General features: G+C 42.8%; 1 protein-coding gene across 1 annotated transcript in view; it reads right to left on the minus strand.

Moving 5' to 3' along the window:
* The window catches only part of STAC (SH3 and cysteine rich domain), a gene marked incomplete at both ends in the record, with an annotated part of 99,636 nt that extends 90,006 nt beyond the window's left edge, over positions 1 to 9,630 (minus strand). The window contains 1 exon segment of the mRNA XM_082848636.1: positions 9,520 to 9,630. Within this exon segment, the coding sequence (XP_082704762.1) occupies positions 9,520 to 9,630 (111 nt within the window).
* Between the last annotated feature and the right edge of the window lie 8,958 nt (positions 9,631 to 18,588).

The following is an 18,588-nucleotide window of genomic DNA, read 5'->3' on the forward strand; positions in this document are numbered from 1 at the left end:
TAAAAAATTTCAATATATCTTTGCCCTTCAAATTTGCTGATAAAAGGCTATAAATCTAAAAATAACAAAAATAACTAACAAGAAAGAAAACAACTCAAAAACCAGGCAAAGGCCTTGAATGGACATTTCTCCAAAGAAGATATACAAATGACCAATAAGCACATGAAATGATGCTCAACAACACTAATCAGTAGAGAAATGCAAGCAAAAGCCACAATGAGATAGTATCTCACTCCCATTAGGATAAAAAAAACCCCAGAAAATAACTAGTGTTGGTGAGGATGTAGAGAAATTGGAATCCTGTTCATTCCTGGTGGGAATCTAAAATGGTACAGCCATTGTGAAAAACAGTATGGTGAATCCTCAAAAGATTAAAGATAGAATTACCATATAATCCAGCAACCTCACTTTTGGCTATTTCCTAAAGGAAATGAAAGCAGGGACTTGAACAGATACTTGTACACCCGAGTTCATAGCAGCATTATTCACAATAGTCCACTGATGGATGAATCGATAAAGAAATGTGGTATATACATACAATGGAATATTGTTCAGCCTTAAAAAAAAGAAGGAAATTCTGACTTATACCACAACATGGATGGACCTGGAAGATTTATGTTAAGTTATGTTAAGATAAGCCACTTATAAAGGGACAAACATTAAATGATTCATCATATATGAGGTACCTAGAGTTGGTCAAATTCATAGAATCAGAAAGTAGAATAGTAGTGGTTGCCAGGAGCTGGAAAGAGTAGGAGATGGGGAATAACTGTTTAATGGGTACAGAACTTCAGTTTGGGAAGATGAAAAAGTTCTAAAGATGCTGACGGTTATACAACAATATGCATATATTTAATGCCACAGAAAACTACACTTAAAATGTAACCATTTAAAAATTAGTAAGAAGGTAAATTTTATGTTATGTGTATTTTAACTCAAAAAAAAATCCTAGGGAGATTGAATTTTACTGCCTACATATAGTGGAGATCTGAAAAGAAAGAATGAACAAGAAACAACTTTCTCACCAATTCAGGTTGATGAGAAAGAAAATCTTAGTATAGACATAAGGTGGACAATAAACAAACAAATATTTCCTTGGGAATTCATAATCACAGATCTGCCTTCACATAGATTTGGGGCTTAAATTTATACAACACAACTTGGTCTGAGAATCCCAAACTGAAAAAAAGTAACAAAGATTTAGGTTCTCAGGTAACGATGCCTTGGGGCACTTGGTGGAAGCAATCTCTGTACAGTGGACTCTATTACTGGAAGAACTAATAGTATGAGGATGTCCATTCTCTCCAAATGGATTTGTAGATTTAACGCAACCCCAGTCAAAATCCTAGCAGGTGTTTTTGTGGAAACTGATTAGCTGATTCTAAAATGCATAATGGAAATGTCAAGGGCCCCAAATAACCAAAGCAGTTTTGAAAAAGCAAGGCAAAGCCAGAAGTCTTACTCTGCCAGATATCAAAACTTTTTAATAAAGCCATTATATTTAAGACAGTGCTGTGCTGGTACAAGGACAGACAAATAGACCAATGGGGCAGAGCATCAACCTCCACATAAATCAAAAATATAGCCATCCAATTTATGGCAAAGGTGGCAGTGCCGTGCCGTAATGAATCTTGACCCCTACCTCACACCCACAGCAATTTCAAATGGATTATAGACTTATGTGTGAAAGACTAAGCAAAAACATTTCTAAGAAATACTAGGAGAATACTTTCATGCCTTTGGGGTAGGCAAAGATTTCATAAGGAGAACACAAAAAGCACTAACAACCATAAGTGAGAAAATTAATAATTTGACTACACTCAATAAGAATTTCTGTTAAGAAAAGAAAAGCCACAGGATAGAAGAAGATATCTGCAACACATTTATCTTTAAAAGTACTTGGATCTAGAATATGTAAAGAATTCATATAAATTTTTAAAAATGACATATAAACTAATAAGAAAATAGACAAAAGATTTGAATAACTACTTCACAAGAAGACATTCAAATGCCCCAAAGCATAAAAACTGCTTAATTCGGGACTTTCCTGGCAGTCCAGTGGTTAAGACTCTGTCCTCCCAATGCAGGGGAGAAGGGTTTGATCCCTGGTCAGGGAACTAAGATCCCGCATGAGGCATGGCCAAAACAAAACAAAACAAAACAAAAAAAACTGCTTAATTCATTAGTCATTGGGGACATACAAGTTAAAACCACGGCACAATACCACTAATCACCTATGAGAATGGCTGAACTGAGAAATATAGACAATACCAAATGTTGGTGGGATGAGGATCAGATGGAACTCTTATACATTGTTGGTGGGATTACGAATTGGTACAGATGCTTTGGAAAGTTGACAATATCTACTAACACTGAACTTATATATACCCTACAGCCCAGCAATGTTGCTCCTAGGTATACACCCAACAGAGGTGCCACAAGGAATATGTATAAGGATGGTCAAAGGGGTATAACTTCTAGCAGCCAAAACCAAGAAACAATCCAAATGTCCACCATCAATAAAATGGTTAAATAGTGGTCTATTCACACAGTGGAATTCTATATAGCAATGAAAATGAAAACTATTGCTACATGCAATGGTATAAATGAATCTCACAACATAATGCTAAGTGAAAGAAGCCAAGCATAAAAGAGTACACACTGTATGATTCCATTTATATAAAGGAAGGTTAATTTATGTCGTTAGAAGTCAAAATATTTACCTTTGGGAAGGCAGTGACAGAAAAGGGTATGAGGGAGATTCTGGGGTGCTGATAACATTCTATTTCTTGATTTTTGTTTTGGTTACATACTGATCAATAATTTATTTTTTGAAAATTCATTGATCTGTAATCTTGTGTGCACTTTTTGGTATGATGTTATACTTCAAAGTTTACAAGAAAAAAAGCTATGATAGGGCTTCCCTGGTGGCACAGTGGTTAAGAATCTGCCTGCCAATGCAGGGGACATGGGTTCGAGCCCTGGTCTGGGAAGATCCCACATGCCGTGGAGCAACTAAGCCCATGCGCCACAACTACTGAGCCTGCGCTCTAGAGACCGTGAGCCACAACTACTGAAGCCCGCGTGCCTAGAGCCCATGCTCCGCAACAAGAGAAACCACCACAATGAGAAGCCCGCGCACTGCAATGAAGAGTAGCCCCCCACTTGCCACAACTAGAGAAAGCCCATGTGCAGCAACGAAGACCCAACACAGCCAATAAATAAAAATAAAATAAATAATAAAAATAAAAATTCTAAAAAAAAAAGCTATGATACATCTTTCTAGAGAGCACTGTGTCAGTGAGAATAAAAGACCTTCCAAGTGTTTATATCCAGACCTAGCAATTTTGCTTCCCATGAAACGAATCAGAAAAATATTCAAATGTTGATGTATCAGGAAGCCCCGTTTAAATATTGATATTTTTTTAAAGCTTGAAAGCTGAGAAAGAATCTAAATGTACCATCAGAAGAGACTGACGAAATAGATATGGTACAACAATGACATATACCATCTTTATTTAATACTTATCTAAGAATACAAGAAAACTGTTTATGTACATTAGGTAGAAGAAAAAACACAACGTGCATTTATGTATACACTATTTCAATTCTGTTTCAAGCGTGTGTGTGTGTGTGTGTGTGTGTGTGTGTGTGTGTTAAAGGAAACCTGAAATACAGCAAAAAAACCTAACAATCCTTATGTCTAGGTCATTGTATGATAAATTAATTTTTATATATTCTGTGTTTTCCAGTTTTCTACATTTAGTGCTTATTACTTTTATAATCATGAAAACAACTTAATAAGGACATAGTCAACCTTATAAATCCAGCTGTATCTGAGCAACGCTTAGATTCTTTGGCAATGTGGAGGAAACAGCAGGTTACTTTTGCCAGAACCATTTCTTTGGATTGAAGTATAAATGGGAAGTGAAGAAGAGAAAGTAAATACAAATGATTCCAAGTATCTTGGCTGGAAGGGAAAATATCTTGCTTTCTTTGACATTCTGTAATTCTTTTAGTCTAGACCAGTGTTTCTCAAACTTGGCTGTACAATGAAATCACTAAGGAAGCTTTATAAAAATGCTGATTGCTGGGACCTTCACTCACAGATTTCAATTTAATAGGTCTAGCCTATGGTCTGGACTCTCCAGGGGATTTGAATGCAAGGCCAAGGTTCCATTTTCTTTCTTCTCCCCTGAGTAGAAGTTAAATTCCTTATCAACAATAGCTTCATATATATGTAATGGGTGAGCTGGCCACAAAGTAGGCAGTCAATAAATAGTTGCTGATTGATGGACACAGAAACCTTTCCGGGAGATGCAGGGCACATCTTCATGGTTAGGAATTGCTTCTCGATAGCTTAGAAGGTGGTCCAGATTCAGAGAGAAGCATCCACGAATGAGGGGACACCTTGGTCCATGGCTCCAGTGGTGCCCTAGGTGGCTTATATCAACCTTCCAAAATCAAAGTCACATGCTGGTGAGTCTATGGCTAATCTTCTTGGGGATGCAACATAGCTAAGATGAAATCTCACTGCAGTCAACAGTATAACTGAGAGTGCAAAGGGAGGAAAACTCAGTTATACTATGGGAACGTCATTTTTGATTATTGAAATTCTTCCAATGATGACATTTGTGATTGGTCAGTGACAGAATCATCTAATTTGAAGCAGGAAGAGAAAGTAAATAATGCTTTATGCTTACAAATGCTTTCAACATATTGGGTGTTTTACCTATTCTCAGGCTTTACAAAAAGCCATACCAACTGGGGATTAGCATCCCCATTCTAGATTTTAGGAAGCTGAGGCTCAGGGAGGTTAGGCAGCTTGCTCATAGACACAAAGATGGCAACTGATAAGAAGAGATTTGACCTCTTGTTTATTTGACCTCAAAACCTACAATCCCTTCATATCATCAAAATGTGACTTTGTGTCATATAAGCGATGGCAAAGGGCATCCATACAAAACTTCATGTGACACCTTAGTAAGATTTCTATGTTGTCAATAAGTTAGTAGGAGAAAAGACATTCCTTGCAATAAGGGATGCTGAAACATGAAATTTTTCTTAGTATTCAATGGTCTCTGTCAAGCACCTAGAAAAACAATTAGATTGGTCTTTCTGGGATAGTTAGTGGAAAGATACAGGGGTGAGGTTCATTAGTGGCTTTCAAACTCTTTCAACTAGACTAATTTTATGAAAAACAAAACCACATAAACTAGATTATGACTTGTGCTTACTGGAATTTACTCTGAGGAAATTGTGCTGGGGTATCCAAGGTCCAAGACGGGGAGCTTCCTTAGACTATTGGCAGTAACTACCTGTGTGATCTTAGGCAAGTCACTACCTCTCTCTGGGCCTCGATTTACTCAACAGAGGAAAAAAAAAGGGAGGGGATATTTAAATAAACTTTGAAGGCTACAAACACTTTATAGAGCTGGTATAAACTATGGATCCTTTCCCCAGACAATGCACATATACATGTACACAAGCAATTTTGAAAGTTCTGGTTGTTCACAGATATTCCAAAGACCATTTGTGGACCTCCAAAGAATATACTGATGCTTGATTTAAAACACCTGGAGTATGTGATAATGGGATTGTAGTCATGTTTACAAAAAGAGCCCTTATTCTTTAGAGATGCATCTGGAAATATTTACGAATGAAATGCTTTGATGCCTGGAACTTGCTTTAAATGATCCAGTGTGCATGGGGAGGGGTGGGGGTAGTGCTGGGGGTAACAGCTGAAGCAAGATTGTCCATGAACTGATAATTGGTGAAGCCAGGTGATTAGGTACATGATGGTTCTTTATAGTATTTTCTCTGTGTTGAAATTTTCCATAATAAAATAAATTTACACAATAAAAATTAACCATAATTTTACAAATACCCAGAATAGATCATCTCCAGTGTTTCCAATTCTAATATTCTATGATTTAGCATTCCAAAGAATCTGCAGAAATGGACTTCCAGAAACATTTTACATGCTCAGGGCATTGAATCATTATCATTCTTCTCTAATGGACCCTCTAGACCAAAGGGTTTGCTGTGGCCCGGTTTTCCAGATGGTTCTGTGATATTCCATTTAATCACTTCTGTAAATATACTTTTAGGGCAAGCGTAGCAAAATCAAATGCAAAGAAGCTGTATAAGAACTGGGCTTTAATCATTTCACATGATAATGTGGCTCAATTTATTTTCAAAGATTTCTTAAGATGAGAAGACCAAAATATGGTTGCAAATGGCTTTTAGTAGCATATAAAATACTTGGTTAGGATGTTAGGTGAAACAGTACAGGATGTAAAACAGTACACAGGCATGAGAGACGGCTGCAGGTGGTTGACAACTTGTCCTCCAGAGCCATGCTGCCTGGGTCCCTGTCCATGCTGTGTCACTCAACTAACTATACAATTGTGGGGGAGTCACCTAACCTTTCTGAGTTTCCGCTTCCCTATCCATAAAACAGAAATAATAGCAGAATCTCCCTCACAGGGTTATTATGAAGGGTCAATTTGTGCCTGACAGACCAAACACTCAGTAGATGCTCACCATTCTTCTCTCAACTGTGTAAATATAAAAATTAATGAAGGGCTTCCCTGGTGGCGCAGTGGTTGAGGGTCCGCCTGCCGATGCAGGGGACATAGATTCGTGCCCCGGTCCGGGAAGATCCCACATGCCGCGGAGTGGCTGGGCCCGTGAGGCATGGCCGCCGAGCCTGCGCGTCCGGAGCCTGTGCTCCGCAACGGGAGAGGCCACAACAGGGAGAGGCCACAACAGTGAGAGGCCCGCGTACCGGAAAAAAAAAAAAAATCAATGAAAAGAGGCAAATATACAATCAAGATATCAGTAGGTGTCTCTGGACTGGACCAGTGGGGAATTTTTAAAACTTTTTTTCAGGACTTTTCAAATTTCCACAGGGTATTTGTTACTCTTATCATGAGAGAAAAAAGTTATTTTAAAAATGTGTAGTGAAACCTAACAATCAAAACAAATCAACATATATAACCAAACAGAAACAGACTCACAGATACAGAGAATAAACTAGTGATTGCCAGAGGGGAGGGAGGTGGGGGGAATGAGTGAATGAGGTGAAGGGGATTAAGAGGTACAAACTACTAGCTATAAAATAAGTAAGTCACAGGGATGCAATGTACAGCACAGGGAATGTAGTTAATAATATTATAATAACTTTGCGTGATGACTAATCTATAAAGACATTGAATCACTACGTTGTACACCTGAAACAAATACAGTACTGTAAGTCAACGAGGCTTTAATAAAATAAAAGAAAAAACTAATTTTAAAAGTCTTTCTTGAGAAAGTTTACTGTCCAGAGGGGCTGAACCATGCTGTCCCACATGGTATTTTGACAAACAAACCACTTCAGAGGAGAGTAAGATGGGATGACTACATGTCCACATTCTCCTACCAGACGCTCATCCTCAAGGTGGAGGATCCTTCTTAACGCCAATAAGCTTTAAAATGTGGCACTGCTGGTGCAGGATAAATAGAGCCTGCCTCTACTACCCCTGTTTCATGCCATCCTAATGTTCCCTTACCATAACCCCTCCACATCAGCAGTTTAGCCTTTTTAGAAGCATGGGCCCCTTGGAGAGTATCAAAAACACTATGCCCCCCACTCAAATTTCACCTTCAGGCACAACATTTTGCATTCAATTTCTTGGCGTTCACGGGCCCCCCACAGTCCATCTCCACTGATTAAGAACACCTAAGCCATGACAGCAAATTTAGGAATGTACAAATACACTTTGAGAAAAACTGACGTGTGCAGATCCAAAACCATAAACCAGATAAGTTGGTGGATAATGACGGGTATTACATACGTAGGTTTTGCTTTGCCAAAGAATTTACATTAGGATATCTATAAATAGCAAGCCCATACAGTGTGTTTGAACTGTGCTTCTGTATAAGCAAATCCTAAGCGCTTTCCAGAACGTACCTACTGCAGAGCAACAGGCCCAATTCAAAAAGTTGAATACTAGTTTCACTCTTGAGTTCAGCTGCATTCATTTACAGTATTCTAGATCACCTTTGAAGTGGCCACTACCCCATATCACTTAGATGAATGAAGGTCAATGATGGACAATGATGAGAGAGCCAGAAACTTCCGGTTGGAGGGGTAACGGTCCATGTGTAGGGGCTGTGAGATGGATTTGGAGTGAATCATCTATGGTGAGATGGATCCCATCTCCTTATCTCAGGAAGGAAAAGGGTAAACATGGATCGAGTCCTTACACTGTACTGGGATGTACAGTCCTTACACTGTACTTACTATGCCTCACAATGATTCTGGAAGGTGGGGTTTTGCCCCCATTTCCAACTGCGTTTTAGAAAAGTTAACACATATTTCAGGTCAGATATTTATCAAAAAAATAAAATAAAGATAATGCAAAGCTCTTTGTCTTGGATTAGCATCTCTGATGGCTAACTTTTGAAGGCTGGGGTACACACAGTGGGCAGCATCACTTAAACTGAGAGCCCCTTAGCTGTGCTTTTGATCCTGCTGATTTGTCAATGGCTTCCAGGGATGTGTGTGAAGGGAGATAAGGATGGGACTCTTCTTTGCCCCATCTGACCTGCCCTCCAGACTGGCATCCTCCTTTCCTTCATTCCTACACAGGAACTGCCCCACATTCCAAAGACATCCAGGGAACACAAAGGAGATCTGGATAAAGAGCCAGGAGTCCTGCCCTTAAAAAATCCATATAACTACAAACTCCATCTTATGGTTTTCACTCCCGGCTGAGATGCCATTTGGCATCGCACAGCTAGCAGCCGCATTTTACTTTATCCTCTTCCAAGATTTCCAAACATGTGCCTGGCACCCACGAGAGTTTCAGAGGAAGTGTACCAGCGACAGAAGTGCTGCGGGGTTGGTTTTGTGTATGTCAGTGTAACTCTCATGAAAGCAAGTGTAAGTCCGAGGATTAACTTCCACAAGAGGAACATCAACTTTCCCGAGAACGCGTCATTTCCCTAGTTTTTCTGAAATGAGCTGTATCTGAGGTTAGTGATGAGCCCTGTTAAGCAAAGGGTCTCAGACCTTTGGGATACAGGCAAACCTCTGCTGGTCCGCAAGTGCCCCAGCTTTTCTGGAGGAGTATCCCTCGGCTGTTTGTCCCTCAGCCTTCAGAAGCCACCTAATACTTGCACGCGCTTTGGGTACATGCAGGTTCAAAGCACAGAACCACCCCGCCACCACCACCCAAGAAAGCTATATGAACCAGGAGTCTACTGAATTGCGGGTGCTCGCAGGGTGGAAGCCCTGCGCAAAGCCCCCGGGCTGTGTGGGCAAGAAAGCTGGGTCTCCAGGGATGTGGTCCAGCATCGCTATCAGAGAGTCCTGCCGTACATTCAAGTCTCAAGGGAGGTACAGTCCTTGAGAGGAACTGGGGACGCGTCTCAGACTCTGGCGCCAGCGCCAGTAGGGAGGAAACAAAGGTGGACAGAGGAGAGAAGGAGAGTGAGTTTGTATCCTCTCGGGGCAAGCGTGCGCGGTACCTTGGATTCCTGGCTGCCGGTGGATGCAGGAGAGGGCGGTTGTTCGGCGTTCGTCGTCTCCTTGGGCAGCCCGTCCACGCCGTCCTCTCGGGCGCCGCTCGGGGGGATCATCTTGGCGGCGCGGGAAAGGTGTTGGGCTCCCGGAGGAAGAGCGAGGCTAGCCTCCCTGCGGCGCGCCCTCCTCGCCGCGGGCCGCCTTGCTCAGCTCCGGAGGCCGGGGACTCCCATCCTAGCCGAGGCGCCGACGCGCCCTCCTTCGGCCTCGCCCCCGCCCCGGCCCTGCCCACCTCCACGGCACCCCCGCGGGCAGGGGGAAAGCGCGCCGCCCCACTGCACCCGCGGCCACCTCGCGGGGGACCGCACAGTCGTGACTGGGCTCGGGCTGGCCCGCCCCCCGGAGAAGAGGGGCGGGAGGTGGCTCCGGGGCGGGGCTGCGCGGGGCCCCGCGGGGAGCAGCGGGGCAGAAGTGGGCAGCGCCTTCGGGAGGCCCTCCGGGGAGGCTGGGCGCGCGTAGCACGGTCGGGGAGATGCTTTAGGAAGTAGACGGAAAATTCAGACCAAACGCCCGAATGAATGATCCAGCTGGAGAGACCACCTGCAGTAACTCCCTCCTGTACCCTGAGAAACATCGACTCTCAGGGAGCCGGTGACTTAGCCAAGTTATTTATAGGGTTCAGTGACGGAGGAAGCAGAGCTGGAGTTCCCTGGCCTGAGGGCGCTCCTCTTTCCTCGGTTCAGTTTTGGACTACAGCAGGGGGATACTGCAAAATGTGGATGTGTCCTAGTTTTGTTGTGCATTTATGTGCTAAGCCGTCACACTTTTAACCGTATTTAATCCTCAGAGCCACCTTATTAGGCTAGGTGTTATCAGTCGCATTTATAGATGAGAAAACTGGGAGGCTCAGTAATTTGTTCCAAGTCGCTAAACTGTAAATGGTGGAGCTGGGATCTGAACCCATTTTGGCGTCAAAATCCATGCTTTTTGGACTGTGGAGCCTTAAATCTAGGCCAGATCTTCATAGCTGAGGAGTAAATGGGTGTTGCAGTAGAGCAAGGATGTCAGGGCTGTTTACAGAGGGGCAAACCAGTACCTACACCTTAGTAGGTCTTTCGGAAACAGAGAGATAGCCCCATGGGATAAAGGGGCAGAAGAATCCAGTATCTTTTGAAGAAAAACTTCAGTGTGCAGGGAAAGGAAATACATCTGGATTTTTTAAAAATAAATTTATTTTATTTATTTATTTTTGGCTGCATTGGGTCTTCGTTGCTGTGCATGGGCTTTCTCTAGTTGTGGCGAGAGGAGGCTTCTCTTGCTGTGAAGCACGGGCTCTAGGCGCACGGGCTTCCGTAGTTGTGGCATGCGGGCTCCGCTGTTGTGGCTTGCAGGCTCTAGAGTGCAGGCTCAGTAGTTGTGGCGCACGGGCTTAGTTGCTCCGTGGCACGTGGGATCTTCCCGGACCAGGGCTCGAACCCATATCCCCTGTATTGGCAGGCTGATTCTTAACCACCGGGCCACCAGGGAAGTCCTACATCTGGACATTTAAAAGGCTTCCCCCTCCCCAAATACAAAACTCCTTAATTTTCCAACAGGAAACTACAAACTTATGTTCAGATTTTATTTAATAGCTATAAATGTTTGCAAGGCCAGTTTCACGGTGTTAGCAAATGCAAGTTCTTGTGCCCAATGCACAGTAAAGCCAAACAAACTGAAAAATCGGAGTTTGGAGCAGAGAAAGGTTTATTGAAGGGCCATGCAAGGAAACAGGTGGTTTGTGCCCCAAACCCCCAAACTCCCAAACTCCTCCAAGGGTTTCAGCAAAGCACTTTTTTATTTTATTTTATTATTATTATTTTTTAATGTATTTATTTTATTTTTGACTGCATTGGGTCTTTGCTGCTGTGCGCAGGCTCTCTCCAGTTGTGGCGAGCGAGCACTGCTCTTCGTTGTGGTGCGCAGGCTGCTCATCGTGGTGGCTTCCCTTGTTGCGGAGCACGGGCTCTAAGCACAGAGGCCACAGTAGTGTGGCACGCGGGCTCAGTAGCTGTGGCTCGCGGACTCAGTAGTTGCAGCAAAGCACTTTTAAAGGCAAGATGAAGGAAGGGCGTGGTTAGTTGTTGTGAACTTCTTGGTGTAAGAATTCTTTGTTCTTCCAGCTATCCACATAGGTCAGGATGTTCCTGTAAACCTCTAACAAGGCGACTGTTATTCTCTGTTTTGCAACTTTTTATTGCTATATGGAAGGACTCTTAAAGGTCAGAGAATAGGCTATGCTGTATATTTCAGGCTATAGACAACATTCTTTTACAAAAGGTGCAGAGCCAGCATGACTAAGTGCAGACAACAGAACACAAAGGTTGAAGTGAAAAGGAACAGATGTAATATGGAATCAGGTTTTCCTTCCCTATTACAATGGGTATGCAGCCTGTGCAGTCACACAGGGCCCTGCACTTGGGTTAATGCTCTTCTGTCACCATCTTGAAATTCTTGATACTTTTTGAGCAAGAGGCCCTGCATTTTCATTTTGCACCGTACCCTGTGAATTATGTATTTGGTCCTGCATGTTTGCCCTAGCTCATGTCCTTTGGAAAAAACAAACCTATTACTCTTTCCATCCTGGACATCAGTTGAAAGCTTCTGTTCTAAGTGACAGCCTCTTACTTGGCCCTTGGCTCTGAGTGCTCTAAATACCCCCGTGACCCTTAGCCTCTCATACGACCAGGCCATACTGGCTAACCTGATGACTACAGCTTTTTCCTCCTCAAAACACAATTCTTTTTGGATTGGGTTGCTTGTTTTTTTGTTATTGAGCTGCATGAGCTGCTTATAAATTTTGGAAGCAATTATACTCCAATAAAGATGTAAAAAACAAACAAAAACCCACAATTCTTGTTTGCTCAATAGAGACGAAATTGTAACAGCCAAAGTCACAACAGTAACAGCACACAATGGCAGGAGCAGCAGAATCAACACATCTTTTTTTTGTTTTTTAATACATTTCATTTTATTTATTTATTTTTATTTTTGGCTGCATTGGGTCTTTGTTGCTGCGCGTGGGCTTTCTCTAGTTGCGGCGAGCGGGGGCTACTCTTCGTTGGCTTCTCACTGAGGTGGTTTCTCTTTGCTGTGCAGCACGGGTTCTAGGCGCCGCAGGCTTCAGTAGTTGTGGCACGTGGGCTCCGTAGTTGTGGCTTGAGGGCTCTAGAGTGCAGGCTCAGTAGTTGTGGCACTCGGGCTTAGTTGCTCCATGGCATGTGGGATCTTCCCGGAGCAGGGCTCGAACCCGTGTCCCCTGCACTGGCAGGCAGATTCTTGACCACTGCACCACCAGGCAAGTCCCGGAATCAACACATCTTTATCAAGCATGTATTTTGTACCAGACATTGTGCTAGAAACTAATGATACTGCAGAAAGAAAACAGATTAAGACTGTTCTCCTGGAGTTATGTGGCAGCCTGGATGGGAGGGGAGTCTGGGGGAACATGGATACATGTATATGTGCAGCTGAGGTGCTTTGCTGTGCACCTGAAACTATAACGTTGTTAATTGGCTACACTCCAATATAAAACAAAAAGTTAAAAGAAAAAGACTGTTCTCCTGGAACTTTGAAACTGGTGAAAGATACAGATTAATTAAATCACACACACGTGTGTGTGTGCACACACACACACACACACACATTTTTCATGAACTGTGATAAGGAACAGTACAGGACTCATAATGACTGTGTACAGATGCAGGGTCTGAACTAGTGTGGGACCAGAGAGGGGTTTCCTGAGAAAGTAAAGCCCCCAGGGTCCATGGAAAATTACAGTCTTGGTGGGCAAGCGCATTGTGGCTTATAACAAGACATATTTCATCTTTGGATTTTTTTTTTTTTTAAGAATTGAAGAGCAGCTGTAAGATGACATCTTTCATTTTAGTAAATGCTTAGCTTTGATTAACGCTAGTCATTCTCCAATAACCTAAGTTTAAACATGGTCCCCTTGAGGGAAATGTTAAAGGAGCTAGTACATCCTTCCTCCTCACTGCACCCCCATCCTAGTAACAGAAATCCTTGGTCTGATAAATAATAGCTACCTTTCCTAGGAAATTGTGGAATTACCTGTAGCTGCCAAAACTAATCAGGCCTTTCCTCGTGTGCTGCTTTCACATAAATCCCTTTCCATCTCATGTTTTGTTATTTAGCTAACTTCTTTTGTTCTTCAAAACACATCTCCAAACATTTAGTACTCTTGAAGTCTCCTTTCTTGACTCCTTTGGTCTGATTTAGGTTTCCAAACCAATGCCGTGTTCTCATGCCATCCTTCCCTGAGTAATAAATGATGAAGTGGCCTGTCCTCCTATGGGCTCTGAGCTCCACTAGGGCAGGACCATGCCATGCTTATCTTGTTTCCTCTGCCTCTAACTGCTAATGAAAGGAGACTGCTTTCGTAGCTTCCGAGTTTAGACATGCCCTAGGCATTAGTTACTCCCTGTGCCCTGCACACTCTGAATGGAGAAAGACCCTGGATGCTTCTAGAAAACAGTATGATTTAAAAATCAAACGAACTCCTAGATATTGAGGATTTTGTCTTTATTGGCTTAAGAGAGGACCTTAAACTGAGAGTCACGCTGTCTGTGAATGGGGAGTTCATTGGTTTGGGGAGGTAAGGGGTCTGCACAAAAGATGTTAGGTCCACAGCTTGTCTCTGGGAATGGGAGTGCAGGTGGACAGAATACTGCTTTGTCTCAGTCTGTGGGGAGAGGGCTGCTGGCAGAAGGAGATGGCACTATATTTGTGTAGGATGCCTTGAGGCTTGGGTCACAGGCATTGCCACCTTGGGACCTAGGCGACCATGCCTGATTCCAAGTGCTGCAGTGATGAGAGTCATCCCACGTTGTCATGAAAGCCGGCCCTGACCTGGTATTAAGGGGACATTGATATATTGGCAGTGATGCCCAGAGGACAGTGGAGAGGACTGATGGTCTCCATGTACTGGAGTTAGTGGATGGTGATTCCTGGAGGTCACCTGATAAAGCGCTGACATCCCTGAGCAGAAGTGCACTTTTTCATGGCTCTGTGTGAGATGTCCCTTTAGGACTCCCAGTGATGCTGGGGAGAGACCTCACAGAAGACTGGAGGTCCTGCATTAGAAGCTGTGGTGACATTTCAGCCATGGGTGTCAAGATGACCTCATTTCTATCGGAGGCTGGGAACTTCAAGTTGCAAATAATTATCCTAAGTCTCGGGACTGGGGCAGGACACTGTGATTTTCGTAGCTTCCCTTCATGGTCCATTTCACTCTGGTTACTGGTTAAATATCAAGCCAGCAGAAGTATGAAGTGTGCAGAAATGTATCTTCACAAACTTGAACTTGATGCTCCCTCTCCTGGTTTATTTACTCATTCATTCATTTGTAAAGAGACCAAAACCCTCCTCCTGACTACATGCAACTGCCTTTTGCAGTAACACTGGTGAGCAGAAGAGTATATGATGCTTTCAGCCTTCTCCCATTGCTCTGCTCCAAGTTTGGATAAAAAGACTAGACTTTCACTCTATGGACTTTGGCTTATTCTAGAGCCATTTAATAAAAACATACTATCAAGACTACTTGACTAAAACAGCCATAATTATGAAGGGTACAAAAAAAAACAACAAGGAAAAGGGAAAAAGGAGGATCATTAGAATATCGAGGGGGCGGAGAACTGACAAGGGTAAAGGAGAGAGGGTCTCAATAAAGGAGTGGCTCTCCATGTCTGATGCATCCGAGTCATCATGGGTAATGAGACATATGAAAAGGGCATAGGGTTTGGCAATTAGATTGTTGATAATAACAATGGCTAACATATATTGGGCTTCTACTATGTTATAGACATTCTCTATATGTTATTTCACTTAATCCCTACAAAACCTTAGCAAGATAAAGATAATTATCCTAGGTCCCACAGTGAGCATGGGATTTGAACTCAGATATATCCTGCTTCTGGGCCAAGTTTTGGCTCTGCTCTGCTGAACCCCAAACATTGGCAGAACCCAGATCTGGTGAAGAGGCCACAGGCCTTAAAGGGAAGGAATGATGCAATTTGAGAGCCAGAGGCATAATGAAAGACACGGGGAGAGTCCTCAAAGAATGAAGCATTGCCCACTCCATTCTTTTACCTTAAGAGTAAATAATAACCACATCTACACTTTGAAAGGAATAGCCAAGAAGTCAAGACACACTAGGCATTCAGCCTGTAAAGGAGGGCCAGGAATCCCAGTATTAATCCTCACCCTCTGGCTACCTTGTCTGATGCACCTGCCTTCAAGCCCAGAGAAATCAAGGGCTTTGTCCAAAGTCTTACAGCTAACAAAACAGTAACAACCACAACAACAACCCCTACTGTGAGCAACTGTTAACGCCTGTCTGCAGTCCTCACAGCAACTCTGGACTGGTCTCTCGTCAGCTACAAAGTGAATCATTAAATTTGGAGACTCATATTGTCAAGGTGAATGAGATCCAGCTGAAGCATCCTCACCTTGTTTTTTCTAAGTACCAATCAACAAGAACAACAGTAACATGAATAGTAGATAATATTTGGAGAGCACTGTTTGGCTGCATTGGAATTGTCTCCCACTGGAGGTGCCTAGAAAAGGGCACAAGGTCGACGCCTCACGTAGCTGCTTTCTGGTTAAGATCTGCCTTTTTCTCTAAAGACGGCAGGCGTGGGCTGCTCCTAGTTGGTTATTATCTCAGTGAGAAGAGAGCAACTTTAATCTTTATTCTACATTTAGTGGAAAGGCCATGAACTTGAACTCCAAACATCCCAGCTCCTCTGCTCACAAGCAATGAGATCTTAGACAATTGGTTTGATCTCTCTCAGCCTTGGCTTCCTTGAGTCCAAAATGGTATAATAATCCCTATTTCAATGGATTTCTATAAGTATTAGAGGATTAAATGTCTGGTTTTGATATTATTATTAGTCATATGATTTTGGTCAAATATATTAGCTTTGAGTTAGGTTTTCTGTTCATTTCCAAAACAATAGCTTTATCATTATTCAGGCAGTATTCAAAAAGAATAGAGAAGAAAGTAAGAACCTTCCACCACCTACTGGTAATAACTATTAGCATTTTGGTAAGCCTCCTTCTAGAAGCACATACATATATTGGTATATATATATATTTTAAATGTTTACTAGAGTATAATTGCTTTATAATGTCATGTTAGTTTCTGCTGTATAACATAGTGAATCAGCTATATGTATACATATCTACCCATATCTCCTCCCTCTTGAGCCTCCCTCCCACCCTCCCTATCCCACCCCTCTAGGTGGACACAAAGCACCGAGCTGATCTCCCTGTGCTATGCAGCTGCTTCCCACTAGCTATCGGTTTTACATTTGGTAGTGTATATATGTCCATGCCACTCTCTCACTTCATCCCAGCTTCCCCTTCTCCCCTGTGTCCTCCAGTCCGTTCTCTATGTCTGCGTCCTTATTCATGCCCTGCCGCTAGGTTCATCTGTACCTTTTTTTTTAGATTCCATATATGTGCATTAGCATACAGTATTTGTTTTTCTCTTTCTGATTTACTTCATTCTGTTTGACAGACTCTAGGTCCATCCACCTCATTACAAATAACTCAGTTTTGTTCCTTTTTATGTCTGAGTAATACTCCATTGTATATATGTGCCACATCTTTTTTATCCATTCATCTGCTGATGGACACGTAGGTTGCATCCATGTCCTGGCTATTGTAAAGAGTGCTGCAATGATCATTGGGGAGCATGTGTCTTTTTGAATTATGGTTTTCTCAGGGTATGTGCCCAGTAGTGGCATTGCTGGGTCATATGGTAGTTCTATTTTTAGTTTTTTAAGGATACTGTTCATATCATCCATACTGTTCTCCACAGAAGCTGTATCAACTTACATTCCCACCAACAGTGCACAAGGGTTCCCTTTTCTCCCCACCCTCTCCAGCATTTATTGTTTCTAGATTTTTTGATGATGGCCATTTTGACCGGTGTGAGGTGATACCTCATTGTGGTTTTGATTTGCATGTCTCTAATGATTAGTGATGTTGAGCATCTATTAATCATGATGTATCTTAAGTGACACCCCTAGAAGTAAGCAGTAAGACTGATGTTCAAAACACAGAACAGGAACGTCAGCATAAACATCTAATAGCTCCTGCTGTTTATCCATAAAGCTTTGCACTTATTTTGAACAATGTTCTAAAAGCTTGTAGACTCATGCTGGGGACAAATGAATCTCAAAAATTCTCTTTACAATGTTTTCCAGGGAGGGGTTATATTACTGCTTTGTCCTTCTGCCTTCTGTAACCCTCTGTGTTCCTCCGATAACTCACTTGGCAGCCCTGCGCCATCCATCAGGCACTTGACAATTGGCCTGGAAAAGATGACTCAGGCCTTAAGACTTAAACACCATTTTCTTCCCTCCATAGCCAAGGCAAACTTAGCCATAGAGCCTGGACTTAGGAAACATACCTATGTTTCATCTGTCTTTTTTTCTTTTTTAAAATTATTTATTTGTTCTTGGCTGTGTTGGGTCTTCGTTGCTGTGCGCGGGCTTTCTCTAGTTGCGGTGAGCCGGGGCTTCTCTTGTTGTGGAGCACGGGCTCTAGGCATGCAGGCTTCAGTAGTTAAAGCATGCAGGCTTCAGTAGTTGTGGCTCCCCAGCTCTAGAGCGCAGGCTCAGTAGTTGTGGCACTCAGGCTTATTTGCTCCATGGCATGTGGGATCTTCCTGGACCAGGGGTCGAACCCGTGTCCCCTGTATTGGCAGGTGGATTCTTAACCACTGCGCCACCAGGGAAGTCCCTCATCTGTCTTTATTCTTGCAGAGTTGGCCAGAAAAATGGGAATTTTGCCTCCTCAGTTCATAATGATAACTTATTTGGTGCAGGGTACAGTGAGAGACGATATCAATGAAGCTGTTATTCAACAAACCTTTGGAGGTGGTTGTTGTTTGCATCTTACTCCCCTGTTTCCTCCTCTAAATGCAAGCGGCTACAACACCTAAGTCTACCAAGTAATGGCTGAGGACATTAAGGAAGCCCAGGCTGGCTAGTAACTCTACTGTGTGGAAT

This window comes from Leucopleurus acutus (genome assembly GCF_964270905.1).
Source record: "Leucopleurus acutus genome assembly, chromosome: 10".
Lineage (NCBI taxonomy): Eukaryota > Metazoa > Chordata > Mammalia > Artiodactyla > Delphinidae > Leucopleurus > Leucopleurus acutus.